Raw genomic sequence first — 21,102 nt, 5'->3', positions numbered from 1 at the left:
GTCTTGTGTTAACCCTGCTTCTCCAAATAATGTGAAAAGACAAAATTATGACATTTTATATTCAAAAGGTCATATTCATGTGTAAAAATACATTTTTAGGTCAGGTTCTTCTAGGTCGTATTTGAGCAAATGAAGGGAAGTCCAAATATGGTTAGATACTGAACTGATGACATTCACTCATTTTTGAACCCCACCTTCATGTGTACAGATTGTGGGGTTTAAGCTACAGTATGTGTGAACATTCCTGTTGCCTATGTTTGTTCATACAGAATAACTGTAAATATATTTTTATTTTAAGTTATTTTTAAAGGCTTCAATGCATCTGTTGTATGATTTTCAACACACATGGACTGGAACTTGATCTTCGTGGTTGTTGTGGAAATACAATAAACAGGATTAAATAATTTGATATGAAGTAAGAAAATGTGACAAAATGTGCCATTATAACTGTTGTAGGTGTGGAAATGGTCTTTTAAATCAGAGAAAATGATCTAGGGGAAGATTTTCAGCTGATATAATAACTAGCTTAACTGTTACCCCTGCAGAGCCACCGACTCTGGACCTGGACTTCAGGGAAAAGCTCATGGTAAAGGTGGGAGACACCTGCATGCTGTCGGGACGCTACAGTGGCAAACCGGCCCCTGCTATCACCTGGGCAAAGAATGATGAGGACCTGAAGGCAGATGAGGAAATCAGCCTCCACAGCACCACCCACCACCTCAGCCTCAACATCAGCAAGGCCAAGAGAGAACACAGCGGCCGCTATTGTGTCAGCGTGGAGAATGCTGCTGGCACTCGCTCGGGAATCTGCACCATCACTGTGGTCGGTGAGTCGCAGCAAAGAGCTAATGACCTGACCAGCTGTGGAACTAACACAACACAAAAGTAGCATTGATCCGAACCAACACCTAACACCAGAAATGAAGGATATGTTAATGGATGTATCGAGATGAGTGATCAGCTGCTTGTACATGACTCAAAATCAAATCAGAGGTTTAAAAACTAAAATTCAGAAAAGGCACTTAAAACAGTGCCTCTGTCTGTCTGAGCAACCCGTTCTCACTCCCAAAGCGTAACATTTTACGCTAGGTGACAAATCGTCACCATATTACGTTTTCGGCTACCCACCACGTTCCTAAATGACGACCTCGGAAAAAGAGGAAATATGAGAACCGTCTGGACTGAACCTACACATGTTCGCTCTTTTTCTTCAAATCGCTTAGAAACACGCTATTTAACATCATTAAAGTCCTGGTTAAGGTCAGGAATAAGGTTATGGTCAGGGCTAGGGATAAGGTTAGGTTTAGGGCTGGAATACAGGGCTGGAACGTCTACTACCGCGGGAGCGTCATTGCACTGGATTCCAGCCATAACCCGCCGCGTACCATAAGAACGCCGAAGGTCTCCTTTCGCGTTCCTCAGGAACGCCCCGGGACGTGACAAAACGTCGACATGTTACGCCTCGGGAGTGAGAACGCTCTGGTCTGAGCATTTAAGACCGAATGGCCACGTGTAGTCTGGAAAAAGTCAAGATTTTTTAGACTACTTGGATACACAACACATCAAAATCAGACAGAAAATTAGAGTAGTAAGTATACTGGAGCTGCAATATGGACCATAAGAGAGATTTATGGTATATTATCAGGAAAAATGAGTGACAGATCCACATATGAGGGGCCTGAAAGGCTCTCTCTTTTTAAATACTATAGGAAACAAAAATAAGCAATCTGAGGGTGACGTACTGTTTGGGCAATGTGCAACATATTCAAGATAAGAAGAGGCCTGGTTTTTTCGAGAACTTGTATATAAGGAGGAAAGTTTTTTATTTGATTCTGGGGTTAACAGGGAGCCACTGATGAGAAGCTAATATGAGAACATTATAGCCTCTTTTTCTAGTTTTCTTTTCTCGTTTCTTTTGCTGCATTATTTTGGATCAAGCGAAGGCTTTTGGGGGAACTTAGAACAACCTGATAACTACAGTAACTGAGCCTAGAAGTAAAAAAGGCTTGAACTTGTTTTTTAGAATTACTCTGAAACAGAATGTTTCTATACTGCAGAAATACTAATGCTTTAGACTTTAGATATTTTCCTTTACTTAGCATGTTGAACAAGTAACTGTTTAAATGTGTAATAAATGTTACATTTGAGTATCCCAGTATTATAACCTTTTATAAGCCAAGGCGTGAAAATAAATGAAGATTTTCATGTTGCTGATCGCTGTAAATTATTTTCCTGTCAGACCGTCCTCAGCCACCAGAGGGACCCGTAGAGTTCAACGAAGTCTACAGGAATTACATGGTAATCACCTGGAAGCCGCCTCTGGATGACGGAGGCTGTGCTGTCTCCAACTACATCATTGAGAAGAGAGATACCAACAGAGACCTATGGATGCCTGTCACCTCATCCTGTACCAGAACCACCTGCAGAGTGAGTAGAGATATTTTAAGCACAGAAAATGTTGGAAACAGTGACGAGAAGTGCAAATCTGGGCCAGACTTTTAGTATGCACCTTATATGTAAGAAGATCCTGTGAAAATCTTTGATAAAAAAGTTTGTTTGAAATGCCTGAATTTTTACCATTCTGTTTTTTTATTCTTTTGTTATCAAGACAATAGTACAAAGGCTTTGATTACTAATATCCTTTCAGGTGCCAAAGCTAATCGAGGGCCGGGAGTACATCATTCGTATAATGGCTCAAAACATCTATGGCATCAGTGACCCTCTTCTGTCTACAGAGACTAAAGCTAGAGACATTTTCAGTAAGTGATATTCACAGAGAACGACACACAAAGCCAGCAAGCAATCCGCTTTTGTGTTTATAAAGTAAAAACAGCATGTAATTGCATTTCATTGTGTCTATTACAGAGACACCAGATGCTCCCAAGCAGCCTCTGGTGAAGGAAGTTTACCATGACTCTGCCCTAATCAGCTGGGAGCCACCTGCTGATGGAGGGAAACCAATCACAGGCTACATTGTGGAGAGGAAGGAGACCATGGCCAACAGGTTCATAAATACATATAACACTAATAATTTAGGGCCCAGGCAATGTTTGTAGGCTTTTCTTCTAATTGCTTTTTCGTGTACTTACACAGCCATGACTGGCATGTCAAAGTACACAATCCAGACTTGTAACACGCTTATGAATTATTAACAGCACATTTCAGCTAGTTGTTAAAGTTATTTGTTTTAGTTGCTGATAATGTAACTACTGCTCTGTGAGTGTGTAATGTTTTACCACTGGTCTTGTGTGGTGGGCACCAGTCTGTGGGAGCTATGTCAAACTCTTTCTTCCAGTGTGTGTGTGGCCTCACAAACTCTGATGCCACAGTCAGCCCAATGCCTAATAAATCAAACTTTTTTAGAAAACTGAGATTAAACCTGTTGCAACACAGCAGTGTGGTAGTTAGCTCTGTCACCCCAGAGCAAGAAGGACCCAGGTTTGAGTTTATTTGCCTGCCTTGTCTTTCTATGTGGAGTTTGCATGTTCTCATGCAAACCATGTGTTGTTGTTTTTTTCTGAGTACTCTGGCTTCCTTTATTCCTCAAGTTAAAAAAATTTATGTTATTTATATTTATATAAATGCATTCTTACAAACAAATTGTTAGACTTCATCTGAATTTTCATTTCATTCCATTCGATTTCAGCGTTTTCAGTGGGAGAAACTCATCCAAGAAGTCACGTTGATGAGCAAGGAAATATTTCTCCAACTGAAAACGCATCGTCAAGATGAACAAAATCAACTTTCTGGAATTTACTTAGCTGACATGCATCAAGACATCAGCCTTTATGTTTCTCTTCTCAGGTGGGTTCGCTGCAACACAGAAAGAATCCATCCTAAGGTGGAGTATTGGGTGACCGACCTCCTGAAAGGCTGCGAGTATGAGTTCAGGGTCAGTGCTGAGAATGAAGTGGGAGCTGGAGACCCAAGCCCACCATCTAAACCGGTCTTTGCCAAAGATCCCATTGGTGAGTTGTTCTCTTACAATTACACTCCATGTTATTATTAGTGGATGTAAATGCAGCACAAGAATATTCCTTCTTCTTTTCCCTAGTGAAACCTAGTCCGCCAGTGAATCTAAAGGCTATCGACTTTACCAAAGAGTCAGTTACCCTGTCATGGGAGCCACCCACCGACACTGGCAGAGGAAAAATCTTTGGATACTTGCTGGAGTTCCAGGCAGCTGGAAAGGAGGAATGGCTCAAGGTGAGGAAGTTACCTTGAGCCATTGAGGCGAGAGATATAACATGTAGACCACCCCTACAACTACATTTAACCTTTTAATTTCTTCATTTCAATTCTAATGTTCTTTCTTTCTTTCTTTTTTATTTCACTGAATTTTGTCAATTTGGACAACAGGTGAACCAGACTCCAGACTCCTGCAAAGAAACCAAGTTTAAGGTTATCAACTTGGAAGATGGTGTTTTGTACCACTTCAGAGTCATGGCTGTCAACGCTGCTGGGGAGTCCAACCCAGCCAACCTTACTGAGCCGATTAGAGTACAGGACAGACTTGGTGAGTTGTTATTTCAGTATCATAGAATGCTACATAATGCTACATATGTGTGTTGAGGTACTATAGTGTTTGTAGTCATTAATTCTCTCACTTCCTTCTTCTACATCTTTCAGAGCCTCCAGAGTTGATTCTGGATGCCGGAATGACCCGAGAAATTAAAGCCATGGCTGGCACTCATATTGCTCTGATAGCCGGCATCAAAGGTGTCCCATTTCCCACTGTCACCTGGAAGAAGAATGACGCAGAAGTTCCCCCTCGGGCAGATATCGAAACCAACCAGACAGGCACCAAGCTGGAGATGAGGTTCTGCCATCGTGGTGACTGTGGAGATTACACCCTAACTGTGGAGAATCCAGTAGGAACCAAGACTGTCACCTGCACTGTGCTAGTTCTTGGTAAGTACGGAATTATTTGTAGAATTGGATTATTAACTAAAATTCAGTGGTGGTTTGAAGGGACACATCTGGAGCTGAATCGTCTGTGTGGTTTTTAATTTTGAAAAAGTGGCTGTGATTAAGCACATTTTATTTTTGTGAGCCATCACCCCTGTGATACAAAGTCAGTTTCATTTTTGTGTCTTCCCCTAATGAAGGATCAGACTTTAGTGATGTTCTTTGTATGTTTCTTCAGACAAACCTGGTCCTGTACAGCACCTCCGTGTGTCTGATGTCAGGAGTGACTCTGCCTACCTGTCCTGGAAAGATCCAGAGGATAATGGTGGTACTCGCATCACTAACTTTGTGGTAGAGAAGAAAGACACAGCTTCCACTCAGTGGGTCCCTGTCTGCTCTACATCAAAGAAACGCAGTATGATGTTGAAGCACCTGATGGAGGGCACGTCCTACTCGTTTAGAGTTGCCGCTGAAAACCAGTTCGGCCGCAGCGAATATGTCGAGACACCAAAGGCCATCAAGGCAATGAACCCACTCTGTGAGTAACAACACAGTGACTATTTATCCTTCAAATTCATCTATATTATTTTGGTGTTGGAAAATTCCACAGATGCTTGTTTAATCATCCAAAATCTTACCTGGCGTAGGGTTTTCTGGCGATGCTATTCCCAGATTATGAACAGAATCAACTTTCTGGGATACTAAAAATAAATTTCCTTAAGCACCAAAGAAAACTGTGTTGCACAAAGAGTGAGTAGTTGAAGCCTGAATCGCTCTCATTTTGCTTTCATCCCTCCAGTCCCTCCTGGTCCTCCCAAAGACCTGCATCATGTTGATGTGGACAAGACTGAGGTATGGTTAGCATGGAACTGGCCTGATCGCAATGGAGGAAGTGAAATCATAGGCTTTCTGGTTGAGTACCAGGAAGAGGGAGAGAAAGAGTGGTATGAATGGAAAACTGTCAGCATCCCTGAGAGTCATGTGACTGGTCTGGAGGAAGGAAAAACCTACCGCTTCAGAGTGAGGGCTGAGAATGCCATTGGCCTCAGCAGACCTGATACCACAGTGCCTATCCTCTGCCAGGAGAAACTAGGTAGGGCAGAAGACAGTATTTGCATGACCCCTATTGGATTTCACATATAACTAATAGCATGAAATTAGTGTTCCAGTTGTTTGTTTTCACCTGAAATTAGATATTTACTTAATAGTGTAGGAATTGTGGTGCAGATGTGTGTTCCATGATAGTGTCTCGAGTGAGTACTTAGAATTAGAGGAGGCAGATGATCTTAATGAAAAAAAGAAACTGTTGATAAGGCTGGTAAACTGGTAAAGTTTGAATAATTTAACTTTGTTTCATATTTGTTTCATATGAGTCTAGTAATGTGAGGTGACCTCTTTTTGCACAGTGCCCCCAATTGTTGAAGTTGATGTTAAACTCACTGAAGGCATCATTGTGAAGGCCGGGACTACCATCAGACTGCCAGCTATAATGAGAGGAATCCCTGTCCCAACTGCCAAGTGGTCCATCGAAGGAGAGGAGATCACCAGCCAGGGCAACATTAAGATTGACACTGATAATTTCTCCACTATTCTCAGCATTAATGAGTGCACCAGAAACCACACTGGAACCTACCTGCTCACTGTGTCCAACCCAGCAGGAACCAAGACGGTGGCCTTAAATGTCACTGTACTCGATGTTCCAGCTGCTCCGATTGGACCTGTCAACATATTGGAGGTCATGCCAGATTCCATGACAATTGAATGGCGTCCTCCTAAAGATGATGGTGGGAGCCCTATAACCAATTACATTGTGGAGAAAAGAGAGTCCAACAAAGAGACATGGGGAGGTGTGAGTTCTGGTAGTCTTGCAACGCAGCTCCGGATCGCTCGCCTTCAGAAAGGAGTAGAATATGTAGTCCGCATTCGTGCTGAGAACAAGATGGGCATTGGTGCTCCTCTGGAGAGCAAGCCCACTGTTGCTGAGCACTCATTCATGCCCCCTAGTGCACCTGGTAAGCCACAATCCTATGATACCTCAGAGGATGCTGTTACACTTGGCTGGACTATGCCCCTAACTGATGGTGGCAGTCAGATCACTGGCTACATCATTGAGCGCAGACACAAGGGAGGAAAGTGGATCCGTGTCAACAAGACACCTTGCAAGGACCTGAGGTACCGAGTCCTGGGCCTCTACGAGGGCAGCGAGTATGAGTTCAGAGTGTTTGCTGAAAATATTGCTGGATTTAGTGGCCCCTCCCCAGTCTCCGACCCCTGCAAGCCCTGCAGGCCCATCACTGTCCCGAGTCCCCCTGTCAATCCTAAAGTTAAAGATTACAGCAGGGCCACTGCTGACCTGGTGTGGACCAAACCTACCAAAGATGGAGGCAGCCCAATCCTTGGTTACACTGTGGAGATGAAGAAAGCTAGCGCTGAAGAATGGAAAAAAGTCAACCTGGATGACTTGATCAAGCAGTGTGCCTACAGGGTGAAGGGTCTGGAAGAGGGTGTGACCTATAGATTCAGAGTCTTTGCTTCAAACATGATTGGAGACGGGGAGCCAAGAGAAATCCCAGAATCAGTCACTGCTCAGGATATTCTTATACCTCCAGAGATTGAGATGGAGGCCACTTGTCGAGATTGTGTTACTGTGCGTGTTGGACACAACATCAACATCATTGGTTACATCAAGGCTCGCCCTGATCCTGAAGTTTTTTGGTCAAAAGAAGAGACTATTCTAGAGAACAGCAAACGTGTTACCATCCTGCAGAATCTTCCTTTAGTCCACCTAAAGATCAAGGAAGCTACAAGGAATGACCATGGCAAATATATTCTGAAAGCTTCAAATGAAGGTGGTGAGGCTTCCCGCACAATCACAGTTAATGTTCTAGACCGACCCAGCCACTGCCAGAATCTGAATGTGACCTATGTCACTAAGGGCTCATGCATGATCAACTGGGAGAGCCCTAAGGACAATGGTGGATCCGAGATCACCAACTACATTGTGGAGTGCAGAGAGCCTAGTATTAGCATGTGGTCTATGATCTCTTCCCACTGCACTAATCGTAAGATCAAGGCAAAGCTGATGGAAGGCCATGAGTACCTGTTCCGTGTCTGTGCTGAGAACAAAATAGGACCAGGACCCTCCGTGGAGATCAAAACTCCTACATTGGCCATGGACCCTATTGACAAGCCCGGCGAGCCTGAGAACTTCAGAGCAATTGACATTGGTAAGAACTATGTCAATTTGAGGTGGCGGAAGCCTGACTATGATGGTGGAAGCCCCCATCTCTCCTACAACCTGGAGTGTAAAACTAAAGATGCGGAGGAGTGGGAAAAACTCAACACCACTACTCTCACAGACACCTTCTTTTTGGCTGATAAATGTGTGGAAAATCAGACGTACACCTTCAGGTAGGTTACTTCATTTCTAATTTGTAATTACTGATTGTTTTGTTGGGTGTTTATCTGATCAGAAATTGTGTTCTGTAAGGGTTATCCAGCTATCTACCTTTATTTACCTTTATTTTTACAATTTGTTATCCAGAGTGCAGACTGTCAGTGAAGGAGGTGAGAGTGCCTGGGTAAAACTTGCAGATATTCTGGTGAGGGAGGAGATCCAGAAGCCTGTCATTGACCTGAAGTTGGCTGGAACACTGACAGTAAAAGCTGGAGAGTCAGTCAGGATGGAGGCTGCTCTGAGAGGAAAGCCCCAGCCTGAGGTTAAATGGATGAAAGATAAGGCTACTGGAGACAATCCCAGAATAAGCTATGAAACTGGCCCAGACTACTCAAAATTTCTGATGACTAAGTCCAAGCGTAGTGACACAGGAAAATACATTATCACTGCCACCAACTCGGGTGGGACTTTCACAGCATATGCCAATGTTAATGTCCTGGACGTTCCCGGCCCAGTGAGAGACCTGAGGATTACTGGCATTGGAGCTGACAAGTGCAGAGTGGTTTGGGATGCTCCAGAGGATGATGGAGGTTGTGAGGTGGACAGCTACATTCTAGAGAAATGTGAAACCAGGAGGATGGTTTGGTCCACATATTCAGCCTCTGTGGTCACACCATACTGCAACGTCACTCGTTTGGTGGAGGGCAATGAATACATATTCAGAGTGCGGGCAGAAAACAAGATGGGAACTGGCCCTGCCATGGACAGTAAGCCTATAACTGTCAAGACTCAGTTCAACAAACCTGGACCCCCTGATGCCCCTGAAGTCACCAAGGTAAATTTTTGTATACTCTCTACTCGGTTTTATTTCAAATTGTGTCTCGTGGAAAACATTTCAACATCTTCAAGCTTTTATAACATAGTAATTAACATAGCTATAATAATTGGTTGTGATTAAAGGTGAGCAAAGATGAGATGACTGTGGTCTGGGCTCCTCCTGAGAATGATGGAGGAAAGTCAATCACTGGCTACATCCTTGAAAGGAAGGAGAAGAGGGCAGTGCGCTGGGTGCCCTGCACTAAGAGCCCAATCTCTGAGAGACGCATGAAAGTAACCAACCTGATTCCAAACCATGAGTACCAGTTCAGAGTGAGAGCTGAGAATGATGTCGGTCTGGGAGATCCCAGTAAACCCTGCAGACCAGTTGCAGCCAAAGATCCTATTGGTGAGTTTGCTGTCACAACTTTACTATTAAGAAGTTCAAGTGGGGGGGTTGTTTTGTTTTGTTTTTTTGTGGTAGAGCTGAAGAACATGTAAAATGCCAGACAATGGGGTTTAAGATTTGACAAGCTTCGTCTTTTATTTCTGCATTCATAATAAGTTTTGTTTCACTGTCTCCACCTACAGAGCCACCTGGTCCCCCTGCAGCCCTGAAGGTGGCCGACAGCACAAAAACCTCTATCACTCTGTCCTGGTCTAAACCTGTCTATGACGGTGGCGCCCCCATTATTGGCTATAGCTTGGACATGAGGCTGAAAAGTGAGGCGGACCCTGAGAATCCCACAGTGGGCTGGAAGAGAATTGATACTCATGGACCACTGGTGCTCACAGAATTTACTATTGGCCAGCTTGATGAAAAGCAGGAGTATGAGTTCAAGGTGTCAGCCCAAAACCAGGTGGGCTGGGGACGCCATGCTTATTTGAAGGAGGCAGTGTCTCCCAAGGAGATCCTGGGTAAGAAGTCATCAGATTCTGTGCCTCAATAAATGTTTTATAGTACAGTAGTCTTGTAAATTTTCCAAAAGCTGATGACACTAAACATTCATTTGTTTTTCATGTAAAACAGAGGCTCCAGAAATTGAGCTGGATGCCAGTCTGAGGAAAGGCCTTTCTGTGAGGGCTGGTTGTCCTATAAGGCTTTTCGCCGTGATCAGAGGAAGGCCTGCCCCCAAGGTTACGTGGAAGCGGTTGGGTGTGGACAATGTAATCCGCCGAGGTCACGTGGACCAGGTTGACACCATGTCCTTCCTTGTTATCCCTGAGAGCACCAGAGAGGATTCTGGAAAATATTCACTCACTCTGTCCAACTCAGCTGGAGAGAAAGCAATATTTGTCCGTGTCAAAGTCCTTGGTGAGAAACAAAAAACGAATGTCAAATGGTGTATTTTCTTTTAATAACTTTTAAACCCGTTTAAAAAGACTGGTCACTAATGAGGAGGCTGTCATGTCTTTGATTTAAAAAATTTTGTCCACAGACACACCTGGTCCGGTTGGCAGCCTGGATGCCACTGACATCACCAAAACAACAGCTCAACTCTCCTGGTTGCCACCAGAGAATGACGGAGGCTGCCCCATCCTCAATTACGTTGTGGAGAAACGAGAGGTTGATAGGAAGACCTGGACCAAGTGCACAGAGGACCTGAAGAAGACTAGCTTTAAGGTCACCAACCTTACACCTGGCATTGAGTATTACTTCAGAGTCATGGCCTGCAACAAGTATGGCATTGGAGTTCCTCAGGACTCACCCAGGTCCTACTTGGCTGTTGACCCAATCAGTAAGTTCCGTGTTCTTCTGACTCTGAATTTAGTCTGTTTTGTTAATTGTTCCTAATCCCTGCTTTGTTTTGGATTCAGGTGAGCCAGACCCTCCAAAGAAGATGGACGTGTTAGAGATCACCAAGAATAGTGCTACACTGGGCTGGCTAAAACCACTCAGGGATGGAGGTGCCAAAATCAATGGTTATGTGGTGGATTACCAGGAGGAGGGTGCACCTGAGGACAAATGGACACCATATTCTGTGGTCAAAGACCTGACTATCGTGGTAGTTGGTCTGAAAGAAGGAAAGAAGTATAAGTTCAGAGTGGCTGCTAGGAACTCAGTGGGAGTCAGTTTGGCTCGAGAGGCTGAGGGAATGTTTGAAGTTAAGGAGCAGCTCAGTGAGTAGACAAGTTTAAACATTTCCTCATACTAGTATGGATAATAGTAACTGAGACACTGTCATTTATGTAGGTCAATCAAAAAGTTTAAATCATCATGAAATACAGAAGTAACTATTGATATTTTGTCTTCCTCTCAGTGGCTCCGAAGATAATCATGCCTGACATTGTGACAGTCAGAGCTGGATCCAAGATGACGATTGAGGCTATTGTGGCAGGTAAACCTGCTCCTGTCTGCAAGTGGAAGCAGGGCAATGAGGATGTGCTAACCTCTGATCGCCTGTCCATTGTAAAGACGCTGACAACTACCTCACTTATTATAAAGAATGTAACAAGAAAGGATAGTGGTTACTACAGCCTGTCAGCTGAGAACAGTACTGCCAAGATTAATCAGATCCTCAAAGTCATCGTCATGGGTAAGTTAGAACGGAGACTTTTTACACCGCTGGTTCTTGTAAACACATCAGCAGTGCTTTGCCCTGCCTTCCATTATCAACATGTGTGCTGTCTGTGTCTCAGACATCCCTGGACCCCCTGAAGCTCCTTTGGAGATCACTGAACTGGACATGGATGCGTGCACACTGCTCTGGAACTCGCCACAGGAGGATGGTGGTAGCAACATCACCAACTACATTGTAGAGAAGTGTGATGTTAGCCAGGGTGATTGGATCACCGTTTCTACATCTTGCACAAAGACGAGCTTCAGAATGACCAAACTGACACCTGGCAAAGAGTACAGCTTCCGTGTTCGTGCTGAAAACAGGTTTGGCGTCTCTGGGCCTACCTACTCTGAGAAGATGATTGCCAGATATCCATTTGGTGAGCATTTGTATTCTAATATGTATCATAGCTTCCCAACATTACAAGAATAACATTATGTGTTAATGGCTTTTTTCCCCAAAGATCCTCCGAGTGAACCCAGAAACCTGCAGATAAACAAGATCAACAAGGATTTCGTCATCCTATCATGGGAGCGTCCCAGCTCTGATGGTGGGAGCCCCATCAGTGGATATTGCATTGAAAAGAAGGAGAGGAATAGCCTTCTGTGGGTGAAGGCTAATGAGACTCTGGTCAAAGCCACTCAGTACACCTGCACAGGCCTGATCGATGGCCTGGAGTACACCTTCAGGGTGTCAGCACAAAACCAGGCCGGACAGGGCAAACCTTGTAAACAGACAGACTTCATCACTGCCAGGACTGCTGTCGGTATGAACACTTCTTATAACTAGAAAAACATCATAATTTTTCTCACCATTTCACCATATTGTTGGTAAATTTCAGTTAAAACCAATAGCACAAAAATGACAACTTTAAATTCAAAGAGCTCTTCACAACACAACTGCACTTTTATGTCATTCATGTTTTTATTAACTGGAAAAAATATCATATACATCATTTTATGTATGCCCTCTGTTGTTTTTAACATTTCCCAATCAGTTTGTTGAAGCTAGCAAACATTTGATTTTTTAAAAATTATTTTTAACCACGGAATAAAAATGTATCTCCCCTTTTAGATAACGTGCTCCATGTACCAAGGCTAAATATTTAATAGTGATTCAGTTCAGCAGCCCCAGGCCCTTTAATACATGTCAAACAAAAAGATAAGGAAATTTATTTTTAAAATACCTACTTCCGTTACAAGTTAACTAACCAAACACATCTGAAATACAGAAGCCCATTTTAGCCCTAACATTAAAGTGGTGAATTCTATTTTTCTGTCTATCAGTTGATCAATCAGTTACATTTTTTTTTTAATTATCAATCAATCAATGTCAACTCAACAGTAATATAGTAAAGTATATAACAGTAAAGCTAGGGAACCCTTCCTTTAAATAAACATGCTGTAGTTGATTTAATACCCACAAAAACTGAGGAGAAAGCAATTAAATGATTACAGATGCTGCAATTCAATGATAAAATCAGTAGTTTAATTATTGCATGTCAAAATCACCTACACAATACTCCCCACCCACAATCGTCTTTGACTCATATCAGAATGATTCAAATTCTACTTTTTCTGGTTAATATATTTTCTTTTTAATTTCAGGATATATTGCTATATATATTTGCACTCTTTTGCATTCAAGTTCATTCTTTGTTATTTAAACTGTATCGTCTACAACTGTTCATTTGTGGGGGTTTTTGTTTCTATCTAGACCCACCAGGAAAACCCGAGCCCATGGATGTGACCAAGAGCACTGTATCATTAGTGTGGGGCCGTCCAAAGCATGACGGTGGCAGCAAGTTGATTGGCTACTACGTGGAATATACAAAGCTTCCAGAAGAGAAGTGGACTCGCTGCAATGCCAACTGCATGAACACCCAGACAGAGAACTATGTGGTGACTAACCTACAGGAGGGTCAACAATACCAGTTTAGAGTCATCGCCAAGACCGCAATTAACAGCAGCCTTCCATCTGAGCTGTCTGACCCTATTCCTGTCATCGCAGAGAATGGTACAACTCTGCATAGTAACGAAAGTGATACACAAATACAGTCATATACAAATAATCATGAGGGTTTTTTTCCTCTTCTATGCAGTTGCTCCTCGTGTGGAATTAGGTGTTAACATGAAGAACCTGATTGTGGTGAAAGCTGGAGAAAATGTCTTCCTGGATGCTGAGGTCTTTGGCAAACCACTTCCCAAAGTGAGCTGGAAGAAGGATGGAGTACCTCTGGTCCTTGCTGAGGGAATGAAGATGTCCCAAAAGAAACATCTTCATCTGCTGGAGCTATACTCTGTCACCAGGAAAGAGACTGGGGACTACACTATCACAGCTGAAAATGTCAATGGCACCAAGTACGCCACCATAAAGGTCAAAGTACTCGGTAAGCTAAAGTTATGTTAGTTCATTTTATTGTAGTGCTTAAGCTAGCGTTTCATGTTTTGAGAGAAAAAAGCTTATCCTTGTGTTTTTTCTACCACAGACAAACCAGGCCCTCCAGCCTCAGTGAAAATTTCTAAGGTGTTTGCTGACCGTGTTAAGCTGCGATGGGTGCCACCACTTGCAGATGGCGGTTCTGAAATCACTAACTACATCATTGAGAAGCGTGAGACTAGCAGGGCCAACTGGGCATTGGTCACCTCAAACATCCATGGACACATCACTGACTGTTCAGTGGAGAAACTTATTGAAGGACACGAATATCAGTTCCGAGTCAGTGCTGAGAACCAGTATGGTGTGGGAGATCCCATTATGACTGATGCCGTCACGGTCAAGAATCCGTATGGTAAGAAAACTCACTGTATTCTACTTGAGGAGAATGAAATGAAAAAATGAAAGCATGCATGTTTTACTGACTGCATAAAGTCTCATATTAGCTTGACCATGTTTAAATCATTAAAATTACTGTGATTTGATATATAGCTTGACATTTTTTTGCTTAAATTCAATTTTTCAAATTGTGAATTGTGTGACATGGCTAATGTGTAAGTTTTTTATTCCTTTATAACACCATGTTGATCAAAGTTGGTGTAGCCCATCAGAGAATTAAAACATTATCTCTTGTCAGATGTTCCTGGTCCATGTGAGCCACCTGTCATCACCAACATCACACAGAACTCCATGACAGTCAGCTGGAAGGCCCCAGCCAATGATGGCAAGTCTCCCATCCTTGGCTACATGGTGGAGAAACGTGAGGCCACTGAGCTGAGCTGGGCTAAGGTTAACCGCCGACCAGTCATTGATAGGACCATCAAGGCCATTCAACTGACTGAGGGCTCTGAGTATGAGTTCAGAGTAATTGCTATAAACAAGGCTGGTCTTGGGAAACCCAGCGACGCTTCAAATGGTGCCCTGGCTGTTGACCCTGTCTGTGAGTATCTGCTTTAAAACACACTTTCTAAATGAAAGTAAAACGCTTCAGACAACTAATTATTCATAAATAATTATTTAGATCCTCCCGGGCCACCTGCCTTCCCCAAGGTGGTGGACTCTACCAAGACGTCAGTTAGCCTTAGCTGGACCAAACCAGCATACGATGGTGGCTGTGAGATCATTGGATACTTGGTTGAGTGCAAGCGAGTTGATGCAGAGAGCTGGACAAGATGCAATGTGCCGAAGAAACTCCAGGCCACGAAATTCCTGCTGACAGGCCTGATGGACAACACTGAGTACCAGTTCAGAGTCACGGCTGTTAACAAGATTGGCTACAGTGAGCCCAGCGAGGTGCCTGGAAACTACATGCCTAAGGATATTCTAAGTATGTTCCCAGCTGTCTCTGATTCAACACTATTTAGATAAATAATTTCCAAAAGGAAAATTGTTTAGTTTACTGGTTTAATTTAATGGTTTTCTGTGGGGTGTTTCCACTGGAGATCAACAGCTTATGTCTAAATCATTGTTATGAATACGTGTGGCTATTGCTGAATCTCTAAAAGAAAAAAGAATTAAATCAAGAGGCAATATAAAAATCAATCAAGTTAGCTTGGCTTTGAAGGAGAGACTGTGTCAGCAAATACAGTAGTACACCTTATCTCTCATTACTATATCACAGTTTATCACTGTGAAAGAGGAACTCAATTTCATTAAATAACTTTAATGCATATGACATTATGGAGATCAGATTGTATGACTACTAACTGGCTCAGTGGTAATCGAAGAAAATGAAATAACCATTTACCTAATCCAACATAGAATTTCTCATATCAAGTCCAACTATTAGAAAAATTTGACCAACCAGCAATTTGCTAGCGTAATTGAAATTGCTGGTCTGGCCTTTGTGGTTATCTTTTTAATCTATATATTATATTACTTGTTTCCGCTAGCGAATTAACTTTATTAATTAAACATATTGTCAATAATTAGTATCATTCTTGGTGAACTTGATAAACTAAGACTTTCTTGGTATTAGCCAAAATTAACACTTAATATTTTCAGGAGGACAAATTAGCAAAAAGAGAGTACTGCCAAATGGGCAAGACAGATTAACAGAAGAAATAATGGCAACTAACAGACGACATAACAGTTAAGTTAGTCACTGTGATTAATGACCAGTGATGGGAATAACGGCGTTACAAGTAACGGCGTTACAAGTAACGGCGTTACTTTTTTCAGTAACGAGTAATCTAACTAATTACTATTCCTATCGTTACAATGCCATTACCGTTACTAACAAGAAAATGCGGTCCGTTACTATTTCAACAAACAGACGGTTGAAGCTGTGTTCAGTTTACCGCATCTTATATCAGCTGCAGGAAGTAGCTGTAAGTAATCTGGGCGCTGCAGCTTTAAGCAGCTGCGCTTCCGCGGATGGTGATCACGATCACTGTCTGGCACAACACCTGGAGCACAGGGGGCAAAACAATGGCATGAGTGCTGTTGTTTGACTGAGGAAGAATAAAGTAGTCGTGGTCAATCACATGACCACTTAAAGACAAAGCAACAAGGTGACAAGGCCACGTAAAACCAGAGTCATGATAAACTATATATACGCAGCGTTTTTTCCTCAATACTTTCGTCACGTTTACTGTCTAAGGACAGCACAGCGAACACTCTCTGCTTATGAGCAAACAATAAGAAAAACAAAACAAAAACTGCCCGTTTGTGTTGGTGGGAAAATGCACCATGTGGACCAATGAAAAAATGATATGGCAACATGACATTTGGTTGTTTAGGAAGAGGCGGAAGTTTCAGGAGTGACGGCGAGAGAGAGAGAGAGAGAGAGAGAGAGAGAGAGAGAGAGTTTTGAGATGTGAGAGATTTATGACGTTTAGCGTGTTTGGAGTGTGTAGTTAATGTGTTGTCTTGTGTAGTTAGTGTGTAGTTTTGTGTTGTGTGTCAGAACAATGAGGCGACTGCTGTCTCCAGGTAAAACAGGAGTGATACACCTGCTGCTGTCAGACCTGCAGGTATCAGGCTGTGATGTTTCCTTTATAGTAGACAGAAATGATGTTTTTGCAGTGGCACAAATAATTTGTGGCATCTTATTGAAGAACAGCTGATTGTTCTGTAAATAGTTTGAAATGGTTATTAAAAAGAGGGTAAAAAGTAAATGGATGCAAATAACTTTGTTATTTGTAAAACATGTGCATATGATTTAAACATTGACAATTTATATTTGCATTTAAAGTTATGAAATATGATTCATTAAACATGTTTGTGGTTGTTACAGTAAAAATATAACTTTTTCTACTCTGATTTTATGTTTTTTGTCTGATTTTAGATCAATTGTGTTAATACAGTTTGTCAAAATGAAAACATGACTGTAAATTCAGACATGTGAGGTTGTGCTGAAAAGGATGAGACCAAACAAAGTAAATAGTTTTTAAAGGTGAAATGTGGAGGAAACATCAAAAGTAGTTAAAATGGCCAATTATACCCTGGATTTTTTTAAAGTAACACAATAGTTACTTTTCAAGTAATTATTACTTTTAGAATCTTGTAACTCAGTTACTAACTCAATTACTTTTTTGAAGAAGTAACTAGTAACTATAATTAATTATCTTTTCAAAGTAACTTATCCAACACTGTTAATGACCCACCCTTTGTTTCCTCCAGTTGCTCCTGATGCTGAGCTTGACGCTGACCTGAGAAAAGCTTTGGTTCTGCGAGCTGGAGTAACCATGAGGCTCTATGTACCACTGAGAGGACGCCCAGCACCGAAGGTGACATGGACTAAAGTTGATGCTAATTTGAAGGAAAGGCAAGGACTACTGATCAAGACATCGGACTGGGACACCCTACTGATGATTGAGGATGTTAACAGATGTGATTCTGGCAAATATGTTCTGTCACTGGAGAACAGCAGCGGCTCTAAGAGCTACACCATCGTAGTAAAGGTCCTTGGTAAGAATTTCTGGCATATAAAATGTTGAGTACACACACTCCAGTGAGTTGTACTGTCACATGCAATGTAGACATGTAAATGAAACCAAGTAAGTGAAAAACCTTTTCACTGATTTATAGTTCAAATCTATCAAGAGGTTTTTCTTAACCTGCATCGAGTTGAAATACAATTCTTGAAATGGTGGTTTTAAAAATTAAACATTAAATGTATTAAATGGAGTCGAACCTAGTTTTCACCTTAAAATGTGTAAAAAAGTAGAACATATATATGATTATATAAGATATATCAGAAATATCAGCATGAAGAAAGAAAATGTTTTTTTTTTTAAATAAATATAGAGTGCACACATAGGCCTAATGTGTGCTTTCACTTCAGACATGCATTTGTACTCGTGCTTGTATAACTTTCTGAAAGCTATAAGGCAAAGAAATTGCTTCTCTTGCCCACTTAGATTCTCCGGGCCCACCCTTAAACCTGACTGTGAAGGAAACCTCCAGAACCCATGCCTGCATCACCTGGGATGCCCCACTGATTGATGGTGGTAGTCCAGTTAAGAACTACATCGTAGAGAAACGTTTGGCTGAGAGGAAAGCCTGGACCTGTGTGTCAGCAGATTGTCCTAAGATTTCCTTCAGGATCACCAACCTGGAGGCAGGACAGGCCTACTGCTTCAGAGTTCTAGCTGAAAATGCATACGGCATTGGAGAAGGCTGTGAGACCCCAGGCAGCATCAGGGCCTCTGGTAGTTACAAGATATTTGATACTTAAATTTAAATATACTCATGCTGTATAGCCACTGCATTCATGAGCTCAGACACTATATATGTAGCTAAAAAAACACAAACGTTCAACCTTCGTCCATTTGTCCTTCCTGTGCAGAGCAACCTGGTCCAGTGACAGACTTCAAAGCTCAGAAGACTACAAAGAACTCTATCACCCTGTCCTGGAAGAAGCCCATCAATGATGGTGGGAGTTTTATTACTGCATACATCTTGGAGCAGGGTGAAGGCGAGGAGAAGTGGAAGCAGATCCTGAAAGGCAAGAATACCTCACACACTATTGGAGAACTGACAGAAGGCAAGGAGTATTCTTTCAGGGTCAAGGCACTCAACGAGTCTGGAGAGGGACCACCCACTGAGCTCACTGCTGTTGCAAAGGACCAATTTGGTAAAAATGCCTTCATGCTATTCTTAGTTATACTAAAATTATAATGTTGAACTTTTTAATGATGATTATCCTTTTGAACTTCAGTGCTACCCGACTGCAACTTAAGTGATCTGCACGATGGCTGCTGTGTGGTTAAGGAGGGCAGCACAACACGCATTAACATCCCCATCACTGGAGTTCCAAACCCCACTGCTACCTGGAAGAAGGGCGATATGGGAGTGGGTGATACTGGCCGGATGTGTGTTGAAGCATCTCAGGGCATCACCACCTTACTGATTAGAGACTCCCAGAGAGGAGATGCTGACACCTACACTATAAATGTCAGGAACAGTGCTGGCTCAAAGGACTGCAAGTTCCAGCTGAAGGTGGTTGGCAAACCCGGTATTTGCACTGGACCCATTACGTTTGATGAGATAACTGCCGATGCCATCACACTAGAGTGGGGACCACCCAAAGATGATGGTGGTGCAGAGGTGTCTAATTACATTGTGGAGAAGAGGAGAACAACAGATAACAAGTGGACTACAGTGGCTTCTGCCATCCAGAAGACCACCATGAGAGTGATCAGACTCCATGACGGGATAGAATACATCTTTAGAGTGTTTGCTGAGAACAAGTATGGGGTTGGAGAACATCTGAGGTCTGACCCAGTCGTTGCCCAGCATCCTTTCAGTAAGTATGGCCATTGTCTACTACCACTGTTAATTTATAACTGATTATACTTCAGATCTTTTTGTCTTGTCAAGACATTGTCTCTAATTTTTTTTTGAAAAAGGGCAAAATTATCTCTAGTAATAACATTTAGTGCTCATTATAAGACCTGATGTATTTGTTTTACAAATGTACTTTTAAAATACTAGTAAATGAAATGAAACTATAGCTTTGTTTAGGGATTTTTTAAATCAGTCTTTCTCGTGTAATGACATCATCTGCATTATACTGAACTGATTTTATTACACATATTAATGTCTTCCTCTCGCTTTCTCTTCTTCCTCCAGATGTTCCCGGGGCACCTGCTCCACCAGAAATTGTGAGCATCAGGCATGAATCAGCCATCCTGACTTGGGTTGATCCAAAGGACACTGGTGGTGCCCCAGTTACTGGTAACAAACAGTGATCAATGTACATGCTAAGTATGAGCAAACAGCAAATAACAATCAGTCTGATCAAGTAATTTTGTGTTTTCCCTAGGATATCACATAGAGTATAAGGAAAAGAACAGTCTGATGTGGAAACGGGCGAGTAAGACTCCTCTGAGAGTAAAAGAATGTAGAGTCACTGGACTGACAGAAGGATTAGAATATGAGTTCAGGGTAATGGCCATGAACATGGCTGGCCTGGGAAAGGCTAGCAAAGTAACTGAGGCCGTGGTTGCTCTGGATCCTATTGGTGAGTCCACTGTTATTGGAATCTTTTTTTTGCTCTAATCTTATTCAACTATGTACTGTTTACAGTACTTGTTACCTGAGCTATGGCAACCATGTCTCTTTTTGAAATGTTTTACAACCGTCTTCTCTTTTGTGTCATGTCAGATCCTCCTGGCAAGCCTGAAGTAATCAGTGTCACCAGGAGCACAGTCACTCTGATGTGGACAGCTCCCAAATATGACGGTGGCTACAAGCTTACTGGTTATATCATAGAGAAACTTGAGGCCAGTGGTAAGGCCTGGATGAAAGCAAATCATGTCAACATTCAGGGCTGTGCTTTTACCGTCACTGACCTGACTGAAGGATCCCAGTATGAATTTAGAGTCAGAGCTAGGAATGCTGCAGGTGCCATCAGTATTCCTTCAGAGCCTACTCCGCTTTTGACCTGCAAGGATGAATATGGTGAGCTAAGTAGTAAACAGTTTGACTCGTTTTGGAGTTGACTGTAGATTATTGATTCCCCCCCCCCCCCCCCTT

General features: G+C 42.4%; 1 protein-coding gene across 1 annotated transcript in view; it reads left to right on the top strand.

The window, feature by feature from the left end:
- The window catches only part of LOC147310850 (titin-like), a 216,913-nt gene that overhangs the window by 149,776 nt on the left and 46,035 nt on the right, over positions 1 to 21,102 (top strand). The window contains exons 172-203 of the mRNA XM_086267493.1: positions 546 to 827; positions 2,240 to 2,427; positions 2,648 to 2,759; positions 2,866 to 3,004; positions 3,805 to 3,968; positions 4,055 to 4,206; positions 4,360 to 4,516; positions 4,630 to 4,911; positions 5,147 to 5,446; positions 5,708 to 6,001; positions 6,315 to 8,319; positions 8,453 to 9,140; positions 9,266 to 9,530; positions 9,713 to 10,039; positions 10,152 to 10,436; positions 10,561 to 10,860; positions 10,940 to 11,242; positions 11,383 to 11,658; positions 11,762 to 12,061; positions 12,146 to 12,448; positions 13,399 to 13,698; positions 13,784 to 14,071; positions 14,171 to 14,473; positions 14,756 to 15,058; positions 15,140 to 15,445; positions 17,743 to 18,030; positions 18,483 to 18,773; positions 18,911 to 19,198; positions 19,283 to 19,870; positions 20,197 to 20,301; positions 20,390 to 20,587; positions 20,731 to 21,027. Of these exons, the coding sequence (XP_086123619.1) occupies positions 546 to 827; positions 2,240 to 2,427; positions 2,648 to 2,759; positions 2,866 to 3,004; positions 3,805 to 3,968; positions 4,055 to 4,206; positions 4,360 to 4,516; positions 4,630 to 4,911; positions 5,147 to 5,446; positions 5,708 to 6,001; positions 6,315 to 8,319; positions 8,453 to 9,140; positions 9,266 to 9,530; positions 9,713 to 10,039; positions 10,152 to 10,436; positions 10,561 to 10,860; positions 10,940 to 11,242; positions 11,383 to 11,658; positions 11,762 to 12,061; positions 12,146 to 12,448; positions 13,399 to 13,698; positions 13,784 to 14,071; positions 14,171 to 14,473; positions 14,756 to 15,058; positions 15,140 to 15,445; positions 17,743 to 18,030; positions 18,483 to 18,773; positions 18,911 to 19,198; positions 19,283 to 19,870; positions 20,197 to 20,301; positions 20,390 to 20,587; positions 20,731 to 21,027 (10,677 nt within the window). The remainder of the gene's footprint in view (positions 1 to 545; positions 828 to 2,239; positions 2,428 to 2,647; positions 2,760 to 2,865; positions 3,005 to 3,804; positions 3,969 to 4,054; positions 4,207 to 4,359; positions 4,517 to 4,629; positions 4,912 to 5,146; positions 5,447 to 5,707; positions 6,002 to 6,314; positions 8,320 to 8,452; positions 9,141 to 9,265; positions 9,531 to 9,712; positions 10,040 to 10,151; positions 10,437 to 10,560; positions 10,861 to 10,939; positions 11,243 to 11,382; positions 11,659 to 11,761; positions 12,062 to 12,145; positions 12,449 to 13,398; positions 13,699 to 13,783; positions 14,072 to 14,170; positions 14,474 to 14,755; positions 15,059 to 15,139; positions 15,446 to 17,742; positions 18,031 to 18,482; positions 18,774 to 18,910; positions 19,199 to 19,282; positions 19,871 to 20,196; positions 20,302 to 20,389; positions 20,588 to 20,730; positions 21,028 to 21,102) is intronic.

This window comes from Aulonocara sp. 'chitande type north' Nkhata Bay, linkage group LG16, assembly GCF_057382095.1.
Source record: "Aulonocara sp. 'chitande type north' Nkhata Bay isolate Kocher_YH1m ecotype deep benthic linkage group LG16, A_spYH_male_GT1.1, whole genome shotgun sequence".
NCBI classification, from domain to species: domain Eukaryota; kingdom Metazoa; phylum Chordata; class Actinopteri; order Cichliformes; family Cichlidae; genus Aulonocara; species Aulonocara sp. 'chitande type north' Nkhata Bay.
This window is presented reverse-complemented; position numbering and strand designations above follow the sequence as displayed.